Raw genomic sequence first — 18,869 nt, forward strand, 5'->3', positions numbered from 1 at the left:
CGAGAACAAACACGTCTTACCCCAATTGACTTTAAGCCCAGATAGCCGACCAAACTCCTCCAAGAGAGCAACCGCTCCTTCCAGCGCTCTCCCCGCATCCGCCAAAAACATCAGCAGATCGTCGGCATAGAGGGAGATATAGTGCGTATCCTCCCGCAGTGAAACTCCCCCATAAGCGCTCCCTCGTCGGGCATGAGCCGCCAGCGGTTCGATGGCCAGTGCAAACAACAGGGGGGATAGGGAACACCCCTGCCTCGTCCCCCTCCGCACACGGTAGGAGGCCGATATAGTAGCCCCCGTCTTCACTCGGGCCGTAGCATCGCTATAAAGCAACGTGGTCCAGCGGACGAAGTCCTCCCCCAAGCCGAACTCCCGCAGCACCCGGTATAAATAGGGCCATTCCACACTATCAAAGGCCTTTTCTATGTCGACCGACAGCGTGCAGGCCTCCGGGAAGACTTCCCGGTCCATTTCCATCACTCGCAACAACCGGCGTACGGAAGTGGCCGTGCTGCGTCGGGGAATAAAGCCCGCCTGGTCCGGGTGGATCAAGGCGGTCATATGACTCAAAAGGCGCGACGCCAAGATCTTACTCAATATTTTATAGTCCACCGTCAACATGGAGAGCGGCCGATACGCCGTGCGCGCGTCAGCTTCCCCTCCGGGCTTCAATAAGGGAATCACAATCGCCTCTCGAGCTGAGGTGGGCAAACACCCACGCCGCCAGGCCTCGCTGTATAGGACCTGTAGCTGCGGCGCTAACAGTTCCGGAAACGCCGCAAAGAACTCGACCGGCAACCCATCCGCCCCCGGGGTTTTCCGACGGGCCATGTGCCTAATCACCGCGCGTATCTCGCCCAGCAACATGGCGCCACCAAGCTCTTTCCCAATCTCGGGGTCCAGCCGAGGAAGTCGGGCCTCCCGCAAGAAGCCCGCCAGGCCTTCAGGCTCCCCCTCCATAGTGCTGTCGTACAGCCCAGCGTAATATCCGGCAAACCGCTGATTTATCCCCATCTGGGAGTAAACCGGGGCTCCCCCCGCTTCAACCAAGGAGAGTATCAGTTCCCCCCGGGCCGCTGGGTTCGCCAACCACGCCAGAAGGGATCCCACCTTATCCCGTTCCGCGTGGGCTCGTATTAAGTAGCTTTTATGGTCAAAACAGCGGAGCTTCTCCACCTGCACCGCTACACCCTCGGGTGCCTCGGCAACAGCAGCCAACTCGCCGGTCCCCGCCTGGTGTGCCCGTTCAACCGCCCGCAGCCGGGCCTCCGCCCCGTCCACCTCCTTCAATAAAGTCTTCCGTACTCCGGCCGTGGATGATATACAAACCCCTCGGACGACCGCCTTGAACGCGTCCCATTCCGTCGCCCGGCTTGCCGTCGCACCCGAGTTCCGCTCGAAATATTGTTTTATGCAGTCACTAACCTCAGCCCGGAAGACCGGGTCCTCTAGGAGCAGGGGGTTAAGACGCCACGTGGGGATAACTTGCCTCTGCCTGGACCACTGCAGCACCCCCATACAGGGGTTATGGCCCGAGAGAGTTTTAGCTAGATATTCGCTATGCCGCATCCGCAATTGGACGTCCGGGGAACACAGTATACCATCCAATCGGACATACAGCTCATGAGGGGCAGAATAGAAGGAGTAATCCCTGTCCAGCGGGTGATGAGTACGCCAAGTGTCTACCAGACCCCAAGTAGTCTGCCAGCTACGTCGGCTATTGGCCACTCGACGCACCACCGACTGCGCCAGGGGTGGGTGGGACCTATCCAGCTCCACATCAATCACCGAGTTAAAGTCCCCCCCCAGCACCACCGGCCCCGTCAGATACGCCGCCAACTGCCCCGACAACCTGGAGAAGAACGCAGCCTGGTCCATATTAGGGGCATAGACACTGCACATGCTCAAGTCCCTCCCGTCCAGCCGCCCCTGCACTGCCACAAACCTGCCCTCCGGGTCCACCGACGTCGTCAAGGGTTGAAAAGGGTCACCTGCTCTCACCCAGATCAGGGCCCCCCGGGCAAACCTCGAGAAGGTGGTATAGTACACTTGACCCCGCCAGCGCCTCTGCAATGCCTTCCCCTCCTCTTTGTCTAAGTGGGTCTCTTGAAGGAAGGCTACCTGAACCCCTCTCCGCACTAAGTAGGCGTGGACCTTATGCCTCTTCACCATAGAGGTGAGCCCCCTCACGTTCCAAGTCACAATTCTCAATTCAGGGGGGGTCCCCATCCCATCGCCGAACTAACCATCTCTTCTCACCCCTCCTAGGCACACTGACATCCCCCTGGAACCCCAAAACATCCCAACTCCCTGATTCCCCTCCTTTCCCCAGAACAGGTTCTAAACCACAGTCACCCATCCAAATAATGCCCCAAACAAAAACCAAACACTCTGGTAGCCACCAGAGTCTCACTATGTCCGTGAGGTTGAGGTGGTGGCTCTACGCCTGACGGGTTGACGGCAGTCTTCCCCAGAGCATCCACGCCCAGAGTCCGCCAATCCTCCCCCAGCGCTCCCCCCCCGTAGGCTCCCCCATCCCCACCCCCAGGACCCCTCAATAATCTCCAGCCATGGACCCCATCAGGCACCAGACCCTCCCCAAGCCCCAGCAAGCCCCATCAAGCCCGGCCCATCCTCCTTCTCTCCACACACCCGGTCCTCCCTGCCCATGTCCCTCAGTTCATGGCCCAGGCACTCCCCAAACCTTCAAGCGTCCAACAGTTCATCTGCCGTCCCCGGGGTAACATCCGGCAGCACTTCCGCTTCGTCGACAGCACCGTCCGAGTGGGAGTCCTCTGTGCCCTTCCTTGAGCCCGAATCCTCACTGGGCTGAGAGGCCGTGGCCCCGGAAATCACTGACACCGCCCGCAGTGCAGCTCGCCTCTCCAGAGCCGTCTGGGACGCACCCGGTGATTGGGCCCCCGCTGTCCTCACCTTGTTGCGTCTGTTGCGACGGGCCTTCGTCGGGGTACCCTGCGGCCCCTCCCCAGCAGCATGCGCCGCCGCTCGGGTCCGGGCCGACTCCAGCCAACTCCAGGCTGCCGCGGGGTCTGTGAAAAAGGAAGTTGCCCCATCCATCACCACTCGGAGGCGGGCCGGGAACAACAAAGAGTACTGCAGCCCCTCTTCCCGCAGTGCCCTCTTCACCGCCTGGAACGAGGTGCGTCTGCGTTGGACCTCCATGGGGTAATCCGGGTAAATAGATACCCGAGCGTTCGCCACCTGATAGGGTCCTGAGGCCCTGGCCCTCTGAAGGATGATATCCCGGTCTTTATAATGCAGCAAGCGGGCTACCACCGGCCGAGGCGGGCGGCCCGGGTCCGGGGGACGGGCCGGAACCCTGTGCGCTCTCTCCAGCGTGAAAAAGCGCGTGAGTCCCTCGGGTGCCACCACCTCCTGTAGCCAGGTCTCCAGATATGTTAGCATATCTCCCCCTTCAATCTTTTCAGTCAGCCCGACTACGCGAATGTTATTGCGGCGGTTGCGCCCTTCAGCATCCTCGGCCCTCTTTTCCAGAGTCACCACCCGCCGCAAGAGATCCGCTGTCTGACCCTCCAATACCTTCTGCGCTGGCTCCACCAGGTCCATCCTGTCCTCTGAGGTCTTGACCCTGTCCACCAGCTTCCTGTGGTCCGCTCGGAGCAGCCCCAGATCCGAAGACACCTGAGCGATATCTGTTTGCAGCGCCGTTTTCGTGTCCGCTATGGCCTGCAGGATTTGGTCGAGCTGTCGCTGTTGCAGGCCCGCCGCAGAGTCCGTGCCGGCTTCGTCCTTTCGGCCACCGGTAGAGTCTCCCGCCGACTCCGCCGTGTTCCCCCCCAGCTTGGGTCTCGGCTTGCCCATTTCTCCAGCCAGGCAGCTCGTCAGGGGGCCCCTCTCCAATCGGCCTCCAGGCCCGCTTCGCGTGTCTGCGGGGAGTGCGCCCCCTCGCCGGCCTCAGGGACCTGCTCCCCCTCGCCTCCGGGCAACAAGGGCTCTGGCGCACTCCTGTCACTCACTGGGCGCCCCGACGGGAGCGGCCCCCATCAGTCTTCAAAGCCGTAGTCTCCGCTGTGGCCGGGAGTACCGGCTGACCCCCACCGCTGTCCTCTAGGGAACGCTGGGGTCGTCGCACCCAGGTGTGCACCATCCAGCAGCCAGGTCCTCAAGTCCGCTACCTGCGGCAAGCCAAGCCACCACCGTCGAGGATCCCACAGCGCCGGTCGCCCCCCTCGCTTGTCCACCTAACACACGGGGGTCCTACTGCCTCCACTTCAGCTCCAGGTCCTCCACTTCCGGCACAAGTCCAGCTCCGTCCACTATGTCGCCGTCGCACCTCCGCGCGGCCACTGCCGTTAGCTCAGGGTGCTCGCAGGGTTCCCAGTCCCGGGCTCCGCATAGAAGGCGGACTCTGCAGTGTCCCACCGATCACCAGGGTTAGACCGGCACTTCCGGTGCCCGCAGCCGATCCAGCCTCACTTCCGGCCGGCCCCCTCAGGTACTGTGGGCCGCTGTTGCCCGTCCTCTCACAGGCCGCCCAACACGGCCGACGGCCGTCCGCTTCCGTCCCGTCGCCGGCACCGCGCCGGCACCGCGCCAGCCCTCTACGCCGCGCTCCACCCCGTCCGACTGCTCCTGGGATCCCGAGGTGGCAGGGGAAGCCCTCCGGGAGCTTCAGACCGCCGGGGGGACTCTCAGTACAGGATTAATGTCTGGGCTGGATGCGGAGCTCGTCGCTCACGCGTCCATGCCCGTCGGCTGCCAAGCCACGCCCCCTACTGCTCGATCTGTTGGCGGCCTTCGATACGGTCCCACATGAAAGGCTCCTGGAGAGACTTGCTAACATCGGCCTGGGGGGGACCGCCTTAACATGGATGTCATCCTTCTTGGCAAATAGATCTTAGGACATCTGGCACCCCCCTTTCTCATCCCTGGTTCCGGCCATGAATGTAGGTGTCCCTCAGGGCTCCATTCTCAGTCCTACCCTTTTTGCTAGATATCTAACCCCCCTTGCATTTCTGGTGGAGGAAGAGGGCGCCAACATTGTTTCCTATGCTGATGACACTCAGCTGTTTTTTACATGTGAAAAAGGAATCGACTTTGACGGGGCAATGATTAGGTCTTGCCTCACAAAGGTTTTTAACTGGCTTAAGCTCAATCAGCTAAGTGCAATCCTGACAAAACTGAAGTTGTGTTTTTTGGTAATCCAGAAACGCCTGACTGGAGCTCTTGGTGGCCAAAAGATCTGCCATCCCCGCCCGCGCAAAAGGAGAAAGTGAAAAACTTAGGAATTGTCATAGACAAGACACTCTTCATGCGCTTTCAAATCCAAAATCCCACTGGTGCTTGCTTTGGCATACTACGGATGCTAAAAAATGTCATGCCACTGTTACCGCTTGAGAGCAGAAAGATCGTGGTGCAGGCTCTGGTGACATCAAAGCTTGACTATGTCAACAGCTTGTACCTCGGTCTTCCCAAATCCCCTATCCAGCGCCTACAAGTGGTACAAAACGTGGCAGCCAGAGCCATCCTGAGACCTAAACCCAGATCTGGTATGACCCCTATTCTTAAGTTTCTACACTGGCTCCGCATTAAAGAACGGATCAACTTCATAGCGATGACCATCTTCTTTAAAGCATTCCACGGCTTAGGAGCGCATTAATCGCTACACATCATCTAGACCCCTAAGATCTTCCAATGCCAACCTGGCCATCATGCCTAAAACTGGAGGCAGATCCCTCGGCTTTCTAGGCGCAAAATTGTGGAATAGACTTCCTGAGTCTCTGAGACTAACCACAGGCCTACTCTCTTTCAGGAAGAACGTAATGAACTGGCTTTTTAAAAAATTATGGGTCTTTTAAGCACGTTTTCCTTCCGCTGTCACGCACCAGAACACTCTAGTTTGAGGAGCTGCGCGCTTTATTAAATACACGATTTCATTTCATTTCATTGGGTCCCTGACAGTGCAAAGGAACACCCGTCCAAATTCTAAGGGGCTTATTTATGAGGCCTTGCTTCACTTTTATACCGCCAGTGCGTCACTTTTTGTGATGCATCGGCAGCGTAAAAAATGTGCCATGTTGCGCCCTATTTACAAAGTGACACATCCAGGCAGATGCGTCACTTTGTAAACCCCTGCACCACATTATACCTGCGCCAGGTATAACGTATGCAGGGTGGGTGTTCCCCCGCAAAAAGCCTCGTAGAAGTGGCGCATTGAAATCTATGAGAATTCAGTGCGCAACTTCTAGGACGCCATTGCGTCAACATCTTACACCTGCCTCACTGCAGGCGTAAGACTGATGCAGGCCATATCACATGGGGATTGCCCCATATGAAAGGACACATTGCTGGAGTTGCTTCTATTTTCAGACACACCTCAGCAATGTATCACTTTTGCGCCTACAGATACGTGAGAAATACTGACGTATCTGTAACTCCTTGCGACATGATGTGTCATACAGTAAATATGATGCAGCCATCATGTCGCAAGGAGGGTGCACTAAGAATTGATGCATCCCTGTTTTCACACAGGGATGCATCACATCTCATAAATAAGGCCCTAAATGTGTTTACATCTAATATTCAGATAGTTATGTGGGTTTTCAATATTATAACACAGCAGCAGCTCACTAATATTACTGCACATAATCTCTGTAACGCCCTCCCATTTCTTAAATGTTAGGCCTTATTTTGATCTAAAAGAAACCTTTTTTATGTATTTTGCATGAAACAAACACAACATTTTCTGCAAAATGGCTGTACTAGACTCTCACACATCAGGTACATAACAAATCAATTAAAGGAAAACAGCATTTAAAACAATCTGTTTAAGAAATATTCAACGTCATTGGGGCAAAACTCTGGAGAACGAAGGGAGCTGACTCTGTCAGGGGCCCCCATGAAAGGCTGGGGCCCTGGGCCAGAGCCCACTTTGCCCATGCATTAAAACGTCTCTGGCATGCACATTCTCAGATCACTGATGTAATACAGCACGGCCTCGGATTACATACTTCAAAATACGGCACGACCCAGGATCACAGTTCAATGCCAGAGCACGACCGGAGGCCACACGTTCCACCACAAAGCACAACCTGAGGTCACAATTCCTACATCAAAGCCCGACCTCAGCTCATGAGCACAATCTCAAAGAACAATCAGTTTACACATCTAATAACAAAACACTGCACCGACATTACCCTTTTCAAACATTCACTGATTTTTCCTTTTTTTTTTTACAAGTCACTGCACATTTTAGCTTGTTGTTTATTCGCTTTCTGATAGAACCATGGAGGGCCAGATAGAAAAGCTGGGCTCTGAATTTTTCAAAGCGTTAAAATCTGCTTTGATGTTAATTACTGATGATAGAAAACACGAAACCACAAGTTATAGACGCAGACAGGGCATGCTAAAAAATACCTAATTCTCTAACTTGGCACCCTTCGATCTTAGGGTTTTGAGTCATTTGTATATTCTCGCTTTATGAACAAAGCCCTCCATTAATCCTTTATGGGTTCCGGAGTAGCGTGCTACTCGCCGAAAAAGCGCTTCGAGGCCTCGTCAGGGGTAGTGAGCGCTATATATATGCAATTACAATTACAATTAAAGTATGAAAAAAGGTAAGACCCTGGCCCAGAATGTGTGAATATTTTAGAGTTTATCCCGTGTCAATGACAAGGGAAGCAGTGGCAGACTTTGCTTGGAAATGTCAATATTAGAGAGTGATCTACAATTATCATAAACACCTACAATGGTTCAGAATGGAAGTTTCCGAGCGTCTGTGCCTGCAAAATAGCCTGTCAAGGGAAGAGACCAGTGCTAAGGAGCGTGGCTGAACTGACTCACCTTGGAGAAATGTCGCATCCTTGCTGCATGAAAGCTCCCAAGGAGAACCAGAGGCTGTTGAAGATCCCAAACTCATTGGTCTGCTCATTGACTGGCTGTGATTCCTGTCCCTCCTCCTGCTCCTCACTGTGCCACTCGTAGGGGCTGAAGCGGCTGACCAGGAAAAGGACCACGCTGACGCCGATGTAGGCAAAAACGATGCACATCCATATCTCATACGCCAGGGGGTCCAGGAAGGAGAAGACCCCTGGTTTGGACTTTTGGGGCTTCTTGATCATGATGGAGATGCCCAGGCTCATGAAAGGCTTGGAGAAGTCGATGACCTCCTCTCGTACCAGTGTGATGGTCAGTGGAGCGATGGCCACATCTGCCCTCTGCAGGGGAAAAAGAAGCACAGACAACAAGTTGCAATGAGCAAAAGATGGCTGTTGGTAAATAAAGGAGCTGGGTGTGAAGTGGGAAAAAGGTCGGGTGAAGAGTACATGGGGCGCATAAGGCTGGGAAGTGAGAGGGAGGGACATGTTTTGATACAATTTCCCATTTTCTCTGATCCCAATGGCTGTATCATCTGCTTATAAATTACAATGGTTCTATATCAATTTAAGATGACTCTAGCAAAATCCCCGATTCCGTTCAATAGTAAGACATTCCAGGACTCAACAGAATCTACTATGCTCTGGGAATCTGTTGCTCCTGGATATTACTCCCCACAAACACATCATCAGAGCTGCTCTCCAGGCCACTGTTGCAGGTCCCAAATCCTGGAATGAACACAGTGCATTAGATGTCACCCCATACTGATCTCTTTTGGAATGCCCATGGAGCTCTGCTTTTCAACTCACTGTTTAGCGTCATCTCACTATGTTCCTAATCTGCATGAGTGTCAGCTATTACTTTTGTAGTGTGCTCATTTCCAATCCTGTAAGTAACTAAATGTGTAAAACTCTGCCTCTAGACCATAGGCAGATATACTGACATGGTTTCACCTTTTTAGGTCTCACCTGAGCCAGCGCATGCGCTGCTCTGCGAGACATTTAGTAAGTGGGGTTTTCAAAGTGCTACCACATGCTTTTACTGGCCTAGCGCTTGCGGTTACGCGCACGTGCACAGCGGCCAGCTTTCAGCGTCCGAGGCGCCATCTGGAGCACGATCACTTTCACTTTTCCGGTGCATGCACGCACTACTCGCGTGCTTTTTTAAAATTTTCTTTTAGCGCGCGCGCGTGCGCACACAACTCCCGGCTTGTTCTACTTCCAGTTACTTTCACATACCATGCAATGGGTTTCCTTTCGTTTTTTCCATTCAAAGGGGTTACCAGTTCTCTCGTACCCGTAATCTTGTGAACAATCTTTACACTGGACGCGTGGCACCTCCAGTCCTTCACCCATCTGTTATAAGGCCCTTTGATTGGTTTTAACCGACTTGCCAAAGGAAGCTATTTGTTGAGTTTTTTTCTTTCCTTTATTCCAAATGAGCTATTCAATGGTCCACAACTCTCAGGAATATTGATTGACAGTTCTGGCTGCAACGGTATAGCTTACATTACATATACATCACTAATATTTAATGCCATCCTTTTCAACTTAATCTCCTCCCCTCCGCAATCCACATGGACTCGGTTCGTCCCCGCTGTTACAATGGTGTAGCTATTAGAATTGATCAGTCTGAAATCAAACAGCCAATTCCACCAATGGGCTGGTCCATTCTTTCATGCAGTGGTACGGCCCGCTCCCCCATCACTGGAATGCTGCAGTCCGCTGTCTTGTCTTCTCCCAGGTTGGGCCAGAACAGCCTGCTCTGCCTCCCCGCCTTCCTTCCCACTTTAATGTTGTAAAGAGCAAGAGCTTAAGGCATTGGATGTGGCAAAGTGTTCCAGGCGTGGTGACTGTACTCCCCTACCCCCCATCCCTCCCGCCGCTCGCTCCTAAGTTATTACTCGCCATAGAGTGGACCAGCTCGGCCGACTTCAATCTCTCCACTGTCATTACCACTTTACCAGCGCCTCCCTTGGACATTAAATAGAAATGGAATTGATTGAACGGAAAAAGGACTCTCCCGCTCCTTTTTAAAAAATTATCCTAAGAGGCTCCATGATGCCTGCAATATTGAGAGAAAATGTGCCTTATCGCCCTCTTGGGCCTTGTGATGTGGGTAGAGGGGGAGGGAGGCAGGCCTGCATCTCTCCTGCTGAATATGGATTTGGCGGTGTCGGGCTGCCAGCAGGACTCAGACAGCTTGACTAATTCCATCCAGCCTGTTTTTGTGCACTTCAGCCCCCAAAAACAATGTGCTGTGAAGCAGTGTTGCTGTTCGGGACAAAATGGCCACTGTGTTACAGTACAAATGTCTAATGCTCTTTCCAGTATGGGGCATTATGCTTCACAAGACATACCTCAATATTTCAAATGACGTTCATTATGCGGCAGTGGTGGTGACCATTAATATCCTATACTACCGCATAACTCTGTGATATAGAATGATGTCACTAATATAAAGCCTAGTATGTCACAGGTGTTATGTCACAGGAATAAGTATAAAGCACTGCACAGCCATTAGTTTATGCCTAACTAATTCCTACATAATACCATATACTGTCCTGATATGCAATAATAAAACTATACTGCCTCAAGCTACACAGATGTAATTCATCCCACTTATACAGCATTTTACTGCGGATATAGATTTAAATCTCAAAGCTACTGTGTCATACTATGATATATAATATCTGAAATCTATTCTAGCAGGTGGCAGAAATATACAATACAATCTCGGATACACTGATGTGTAATCTGAATATACTGCTATGTACTGCACAAATAAATGTTATCTTGGATATTATCACAGACATAGAGCATTCTGTTGCATAGGTAAACAACATAATGTGGTTTAAACTCAAAGTTATTTGTTTTACGTCACTGTCCGTTATTGGTATGCGCTCAAGTTTTCACCATCCCCATGCTAGCGCCCACAACTATCTTTTTGCACCAAAAGCCACCATTCCATGTGAGCCCTTATAGGCAAGGCAACCTTCTCCCGACTCCCCCAACCTATCGCGCCCTACGATCCATCTCTGAGCCACCAACGAATGGACAGAACGTGGCCCAAGACTTCTAGGCATCCAACCTCTGCTACCCATCTGACACATCGCGATTCTAATGCACGCTCACGTAAAATACCCAAAATGTGCACGCACTCTGTCCCTCATCGACAAACTACTTGTCGTTTCACAGCTATTCCTAGCACAGCATAACTGTACTGTGCCACCCAGCCCCTCGCCCTTCCTATGTCTCTGCCCGCTGAACCTTCTACCCAGCCCAACATGCTGACGGTATAACTCTGCTATATCATGTATTATATTGTATGACAATAATTGTGAGAAGTTGGCCTGGTATATGCTGTCCACTAATTAAAGTGCGGTACAAAAGGGGGTGGTGATGGATGGAGCATCAGAACCAATCAAACACTCACACCCAGTCAACAGATCTGGGTTTGATCCATCACCGTTCTTTAGCCCACTCTGCCACCCCAGTTCAGACATGGCCATATGCAAATCAGTCTGACCCTGTGCCTCATGGGAACAGTCCAGCCCGATCTGCCAAGCCATGCCTTCCCTGGACCGGAAACAAACTTCCTAGGACCGGTTTCTGGCATTTCAGCCGTCTTCAGCCAGGCTTGCTTGAATCCAGTGGCAAAGTGAGCAAGGGACTCACGTCTGATCACTGCATGCCTGACACTCTATGTCGCTGGGAGATCTGAATTTCAGATCATGTTGCCCTCACACACCTTTTTAGGGGTGTCATGCTTCATCATAGGGCGCTCCTCGTCGGACCGGCGCTGCAATGTCCAACGGGCCTGGTGGCTACTTTGGCGGAGTTCTTTTGATCTGTAAAACGCCATATGAGAAGGGTGTATATGGGCAATCAGTATTATGTGTGTAGTAACGTGAATGAGTGATTAAAAAAAGGCTCCAGGTCTATAGAAAAAAAAATTATTCAGTATTAGAGCTGGGTCTCAGTAAAAACAGTGATGCCACCAACAGGGCTTGAGGTACCAAGGTGGAAAAAATGGAGTGTATCAGGTCCGTTGTAGCGCCGGTCCGACGAGGAGCGCCCTATGATGAAGCATGACACCCCTAAAAAGGTGTGTGAGGGCAACATGATCTGAAATTCAGATCTCCCAGCGACATAGAGTGTCAGGCATGCAGTGATATCTTGCACGTATATGCCACATGTACCATAAGAGAGGAACTGGTTACCCTTAAAATGTCTCACATATGTAAAAGTATAGCAGGGAATGAAAGAAAGCACCATAAAGTATAGTTAATGAGCGTCCTAAATAAAATAAAGGCAGAGATCCTTTTCAAGGTTAGTAAGTGCAGTTGTACATCTAAAATGATAACCCAAAGAAGTGGTGTTAGTTGAGGTAGTGAATACAATAGGCAGTAATCTCAAATAATGTACGCCTCTCTTTAACCCATCATAACAGATATATGTAAATATATATACCTGTCATCAACTGCCCTTTAACAGTGATCTCGTCAGAGCCTTCATCAGGGTAACAGGGGCATGAACCTTTCAAAGATAGACTCGCAATAAGGGCTTTTTCCTGATAATTAATGTCACGCTTCTAGGTAAGGTACAGTCATAGTAAATATACCTATGATTGATCACTAGGATATGACATTGCTTGCAGCTGTCTCTGTGGGACTGAAGTGCAACTACATTGTGTTTTTCTCAACTTATTTTTTATTACAGCGCTGCATTGTTGTCAAGAAAAACATGCACATCCTACAATTCTCATAATCGGCCCATAGGGCCATTTGCGCGGTTTACATCTTGGCATATGTGGTGCACCAAGTTTTACATGCCAAGGCGCTATTGTGTGCAGTAATGTTCATTACAATTGGGATGCAGAAGTTACATAATATTATAAAAAAAGAAGTACAAAAGATCAAAAGAAAGCGAGATAAAAACAACAACAACTCGTGGCAGTGACTAGTGGCGGTATTATCTAAACATGTTTACCATATGTCTATTCATTTTTAGGGCAGGGTGTCATATGACCATTCAAGGTCTATGGGCCAGTAAATGGGGGGCCCTCACTGCTCAGCAATAAATGTCTTTCCTATGTGTGGAAGTCAGGACCATCTACAGACACCGCCTTTGGTGTGGGGGGGTGGGTTGTGATAGCTGTGCTTCGTCCAAGTCCGTCTCTGGTTGTGTGTCTAGGAGGGTTTGGGTCCAGTCTATAGCAATGCGTCGTTTTGCTAGGACTAGGCCTAGGAGTGCATATTTGTGTCGTATACGTGTTTCATTTGTTGTCGCTGGGAGAAACCCTAGCAGGCAATGTTTGATTGTCGCTTCTATTCTTACGGCTGTGGCTGCACAGAGTATCAGGATTACCTGCCACCAGAACTGTTGTAAGCGGACATACGTCCATGTCATGTGTAAGAAAGTTGTGGTGTCCATGCCACATCGAGGACAATGTGAGGGGTGTTCCGGATTAAAATGGGCCAGTCTCTGGTGCAACCACATTGTTAAAAAATATATGGTACGAATCTTGAAGCTAGCATGTACAGATTGTGCAGTCAATTATTTGGTTGATAAATATATGTTTCATGTTGTGGTAGAATCCATATTCCCTCTGAACAGCATCTATTTGAAAAGCTTTAGAGTGATATAACAAACTAGATCTGCAGCCATTCCCTTCTTGCAGGTGAATATTGTCAATTGGACCTAGATGGGCATCATGAGCTGAAAAAGGCGATGTAAAACGTGTGCTAAAGCACACCTATTTCCTCTCACCAGTGTACACACCAGCAATGCCAAAGAAGTTATTATAAATAAGCAACGACCAAATGCACAGAGCATTCCATTGAAGACATGTAATTAGGTGTGGGCAAAACTGTAATGCCACCAGCGAAATTCATGATGTAATTATTGAACTCTGTGTTATACGAAATTAGCAAAACGTTTTTGAAACTTTACATTAAGCAATTTTGCATAGCTTTTTTAGCGGACATGGATTTCACATAGAAAGACTCATGTGATACCGGTAGTATCTCACTAAGACATTTTATATTCAAACTAGTCTCCTGCTATTGTTGTGCAAGATTTTTTCACACAGGAAGCTCCTTTAAAAAAAATCTTACAGGATTCAGGCAAGCCAGATTTTGATTCAAAAACGTAACATTATGTCTTTTGCAAAATTCTCCGGAATTTCCACGAAATTTTGCAAACAATTACATTATTTTGTACACCCTGCATATGATCTGCAAAGAGGTCTTGAAACATAAAAGCCACCTGATGCCAAGCAATGGACAACTGTGCACCCGAGCAGAACGAAACAAACAGCAAAACACTTAGGTACACACAACCATACATATGTACCACTGAGATCCACTATCCAGTATGACTCACCTCTAAACAATATGAAAGACATCCAATGTTATGTGAACAGACAACTTTGTCTCTGACTTTCTGTTGCTGTAAAGAGCTCTCTGATTCCAAAAGCGTAACAGGACTATGCCATTGATAATGTGCTAAAGATTTGCTTGGGACATGCCATACCAAAACAAGATTTCAAGAAAGGGCACAAAGACCATTTTTACCATCACAAAACAGTTAAACGAGATGCGTTATTGTGAAGCACAAAACATGCAAACATCCCCGTCTCAAATCCAAACGCGCACATTTGGTAGGAGACTGTGGAAACCTTTGTGTGCTGAAAGCATATGCCCGTGTGTGTTTTCTTCGTGTATAGTAGCTGAGAAGCTTCTTACGAAATAGGCAAAGGACTTGAGGGCTTATTTACAAGGCCCTTGCGCCACTTTTGCGTCATTTTTAACATGGGAAAAGTGACGCAAAAGTGGCGCAGAGGGCTTGTAAATCTGCCCCTTGGTACTCTGCTCCCACCCTCTCGTGGTTGGTTAGGTCGGTTGTACAGGCCGTTTTCTTTCACGTCAGGTAACTCTAACAAGACAGAGACGCATATACTTGTCAAGCGATAGCTAGACATTTAACTGACTCTTGTCTAGACCTGCCAACCTTTCAGAGGCACTGAACTGCTGGCGAATCTCTAAATGTCCTTACAGGCCAGGCCTCTTTCGATCTATATCAGTTCTGTGAGCTGACTCACGGAGACATGCATGCGGCTGCCGGCTGTTCTAAGATGGCCTCGAGGAATAACACAGCTCTCTTAATGGCAAGCGAGAAAGATGGGGGAAAGCGCGGAAGCGTGCCCGCCCCGGCGCTTCCACTGGGGGCAGCCACCCCCCACTCTATAATTCACTATACCGTAGGGAGTTCAGAAATTAGTCAGGCAGAGCTCTTTAAATGGCAATTCATTCTGCAAACATGATTAATAAATGAATGATTCCGCACGTACGCTTCACCGGGGGGCATCGATGCGCGCTTCGCGAGGCCAAGGGGAAACGCAGTTGCAGCTCGCGAGGGCTTCATGCTAGCGTGCGACTGCTCAGAAAACGACGCGGCTGTTCCCTAAGCCTCGCTTGCTTCCTCCCCACACCCGGTTTACGAACTAGGGGAAAAGCGCCCATCTTGCCTTCAAGGGAATACATTTCACGCACTTGCACATTCCAAAAACAGTACACTAGCCTCATACAGGGTTGCCTCATGATATTATGACGCCATAACCAAGATAGAGTTAGTGCAAATAGGGTCCTTTTCGGCACATGAGCGCAGGAACATTGGCCAGGGTTTAAGGCGTATTTCACAAGAGGGTTTCATTGACAATTCCCCCCAAAGACTTTAGAGAAATATATATGTACGTTTTAAAGACATTAAACAAAGAAAATGTAAAGACAACGATCGGGGTTTGGTTTAGCTTTTCTTTACATCGAGGGTCAGACGTCATCAAATGCAACCTACATTTTAACATTACTTGAAGCTCAAGTGACACTTATTTCCGTGGTTCAGCTGTCCTTTTCTTGCTAAAGAAATTTCCAGGTTTCAATTGGTTACACATTTTTTAGTCACACAACCCGATGGGTTATCTTATTAGTACTATAATGCTACAAGCTGGGCAAAGGCCCTAAACCCGCTGAGCTTTCTTGCTGATGTTCACATTTACAGCATAGAGGAGGCAGCCAGATCTCTGGAGCACGGACGCAAAATGCTCCCTCATTGCAGTGCATGCACGGAAATTCAGGTTATATCAATATTTTACTGTCAGAGGACCGTGTTAAGTGGAGAACTAAGCATGGATGTATATGACATTAGTTCAACACCAACACCAATATATTTTTTGAATAGCTAAGAACTCCCAGGGCATGTATGGCATGTATGGCATGTTTATCCAATCCTGGCTTTTCAATCATCAGTACTTTGTATGTTGGGATGCGTAGTTTAGCTCGCATAATATCCCCCTACAGTAAATCCCCTCCACTGACTCCCCAATCAGAGGAAATGCCAGTTAAAGATCCTTACGCATGCCTACAAAGCCCTCCATGACCTAGGACCTGCCTACCTTAACAAGCGACTGAACTTCCCCCAACCCTCTACACACCTGCGCTTCTCCTCACTTGCCCCCGCATCCGTCGCAATGGTGGCCGTTCCCTCTTCTTCATTGTGGCCAAGACCTGGAATGACCTCCCCCTCAAGCTCCTACAGCCCCCTTGCAGGCAGACTTTAGAAATAGACTAAAGACCTGACTCTTCGAAGCAGACACAGCGCTCAGATACCCCTAGGCGTGACAGGGTTGCACTTTACAAATGCCGTTTGCTTGATTGATCCTTGCACTTAGCTAAAACAAAATCCCCCGGTAAATCACGCTCTTCAATAATTAGTTATATAAATGGGGTTATGGGGCTATTGGAAAAAAATATACTAAAATTGAAGAGAGATTGACTACATGTAATGAAGGTTCGACTGATCCTCTAACCCAGGCCCCCCCAAGTGATATACCTTAGTAAATCTGCAAGGCCTGTTGTCGATGATGGGACCAAATGGGGAGTAATTGGGGAAAATGGCTGTGTCCAAGACATCTCACTCTGTATTTCCCAATCTGACTCTGAATCCCAAGCACCTTTAAAGTGATTAAAGACTCCAGGGGCCCGCTCCAAAACTCCAGGTACTAATCCCTGAAAGTGCTGCTAGCAACCTACAAGCCCAAGCTTTCATCTAGATCAACTACTACTAATTCCAGAGCTGCCACCACAAAGGCATTTTCTGACGGTTTCAAAGCCCTGTAGTCCATGGTTCAAGTACTGGAATCTTTGGTGAGGATTGCACTGGACTCTCTTACTAATAGACTAATGCATGTGGAAAGCCTCACTTCCAGCTGTCTAGGTTTATTTAAACCGAAGTAAATTTTAACTACAGTCTCTCTTTGCCTAATTCTGGTGTGAATCCCTTTCAGGTGCCCCACACCTTTTATTTACCATGCCCCACCATTGATTTCTGCTTGCAAAACTAATGTTTTGTCTACAAATTATAACTCGGGTTAACAATCCCATCTACACTCACAACCTTTTGTCAGTGGTGCCAATGTCCACCACATGAATTGTAACAAAGCTTTACCACCGCTTTCCAATATGCAACCTTGTAAATAGTTACCCGTGGGGAAGAATCGTAGGCAATCTGATGTTTTAGACCTACCACCCAAAGCAACACCTTATGTGATAATCCTGGCTAACCCAGCAACTTTGCCAACAGCAGAATATGAATCTTGGGACTCATTGAGAAACAAGTCTCTAAACTGGGTGGATAACAAAACAGGCCTAGAAGGGTCTCTCTTTAAAGATATCAAAATGGTTAGAAATGTAAAATGGGTTGGTAGAGGCAGCAAAGTGTTACCGGGCAATTGTGTTGTTTTGTCTTTGAAATCACCTCATCTAGTCCACACTATTCTGTGTAGGACCAGTTCCCCAAATGTTCCCTTGCATCACATATCAGGATTACAGCTTGGCTACTTTTATCATCCGCAAAATATGGCCAGTGGTTGAAGATAGTTGGCCAGACCTCTACCTGTGTATGCCCCTTGCAATCCAATTTGCCATACCCACCTACAACCATTTTCCCAGATTACCTGCCTTAGATCGGGTAAATTGATTTGGTTCTTGAACCTGACAGAGATCAGACTTCCATGTCTGACGGATCCTTATGAGATATATCGTCCAACCTAGATGACTGTCACTACATGCCCAGTCCCTCTATTTCTCTACCTTTAAAAAAAAAACGGATGCTTGCTCCACTCCAAGGCTATGAGTTGTGGGAACACCTCCTCAAATGTCTTTTGGGGTTTTATTCTGGAATGTGTCAGGCCTATATGTAAAGGTTAACACCGCAGAGTGGCTAGATTTTATGACCAATTTCCGGATTTTATGTCTCTAGGAGACTTGGTCGTTTGAGCCTATACACGTTAGCAGCTCCAGAACCTGTCATGTACCAGGGGTACCTATTAAATTTGTCAGAGCTAAGGGTGGTCTATGCATGTACATTTCTAACAATTTGTCCTTCCCTAATATAACAATTGTTGCAACCACATTATATTATCAAATTATTGCCATCTAAACGTCATCTTCTTGTTACCTTGTGGTGGTTAATTTCTACAAGAACGCATTAATGACTGAAGTACTGACCGTCCTTGGGCAGCTCGACTAAGACCTTGAGTCTTTCTGCAATGGCGACAGGAAGGAATTAATCACACTTTGGGATGGTGATTTTGACATTCATCTGTGTCAGGTGTTATCAAAAATGATCTGCGGTCTGACAGACACTCATGATTGCAATCTATCCCATTTTATATGTAATGGATTTGGTGACAAACTTAACGAATTGCTGTTTAAACACGATCTGACCTTTTGTAACAAACTTTGCATCCCCTATGTTCCATTCAAGTGTACCTTTAATGGCAGAGGTGTGAACATGGTTATCAACTATATGGTTTTGTCTAATAGATACTCCACTATGATATCCAATTTCACCACACACAGTATTTCCGTAAGTGACCACTACCCACAGAGTGTAATTCTTAATCTTAATTATCTGACCAATCAAATAAAGTCTAACACCCCATTTTTGTTG

At 48.9% G+C, this 18,869-nt stretch overlaps 1 protein-coding gene across 4 annotated transcripts in view; it reads right to left on the bottom strand.

Moving 5' to 3' along the window:
- Positions 1 to 18,869, bottom strand: part of GRIA1 (glutamate ionotropic receptor AMPA type subunit 1) — a 569,614-nt gene that overhangs the window by 118,551 nt on the left and 432,194 nt on the right. For all 4 annotated transcript variants that reach the window (XM_085617656.1, XM_085617654.1, XM_085617655.1 and 1 more), the window contains exon 11: positions 7,825 to 8,198. In XM_085617656.1, the coding sequence (XP_085473782.1) occupies positions 7,825 to 8,198 (374 nt within the window). The remainder of the gene's footprint in view (positions 1 to 7,824; positions 8,199 to 18,869) is intronic.

The sequence above is a fragment of the Triturus cristatus genome, chromosome 7, assembly GCF_964204655.1.
Source record: "Triturus cristatus chromosome 7, aTriCri1.1, whole genome shotgun sequence".
NCBI lineage: Eukaryota > Metazoa > Chordata > Amphibia > Caudata > Salamandridae > Triturus > Triturus cristatus.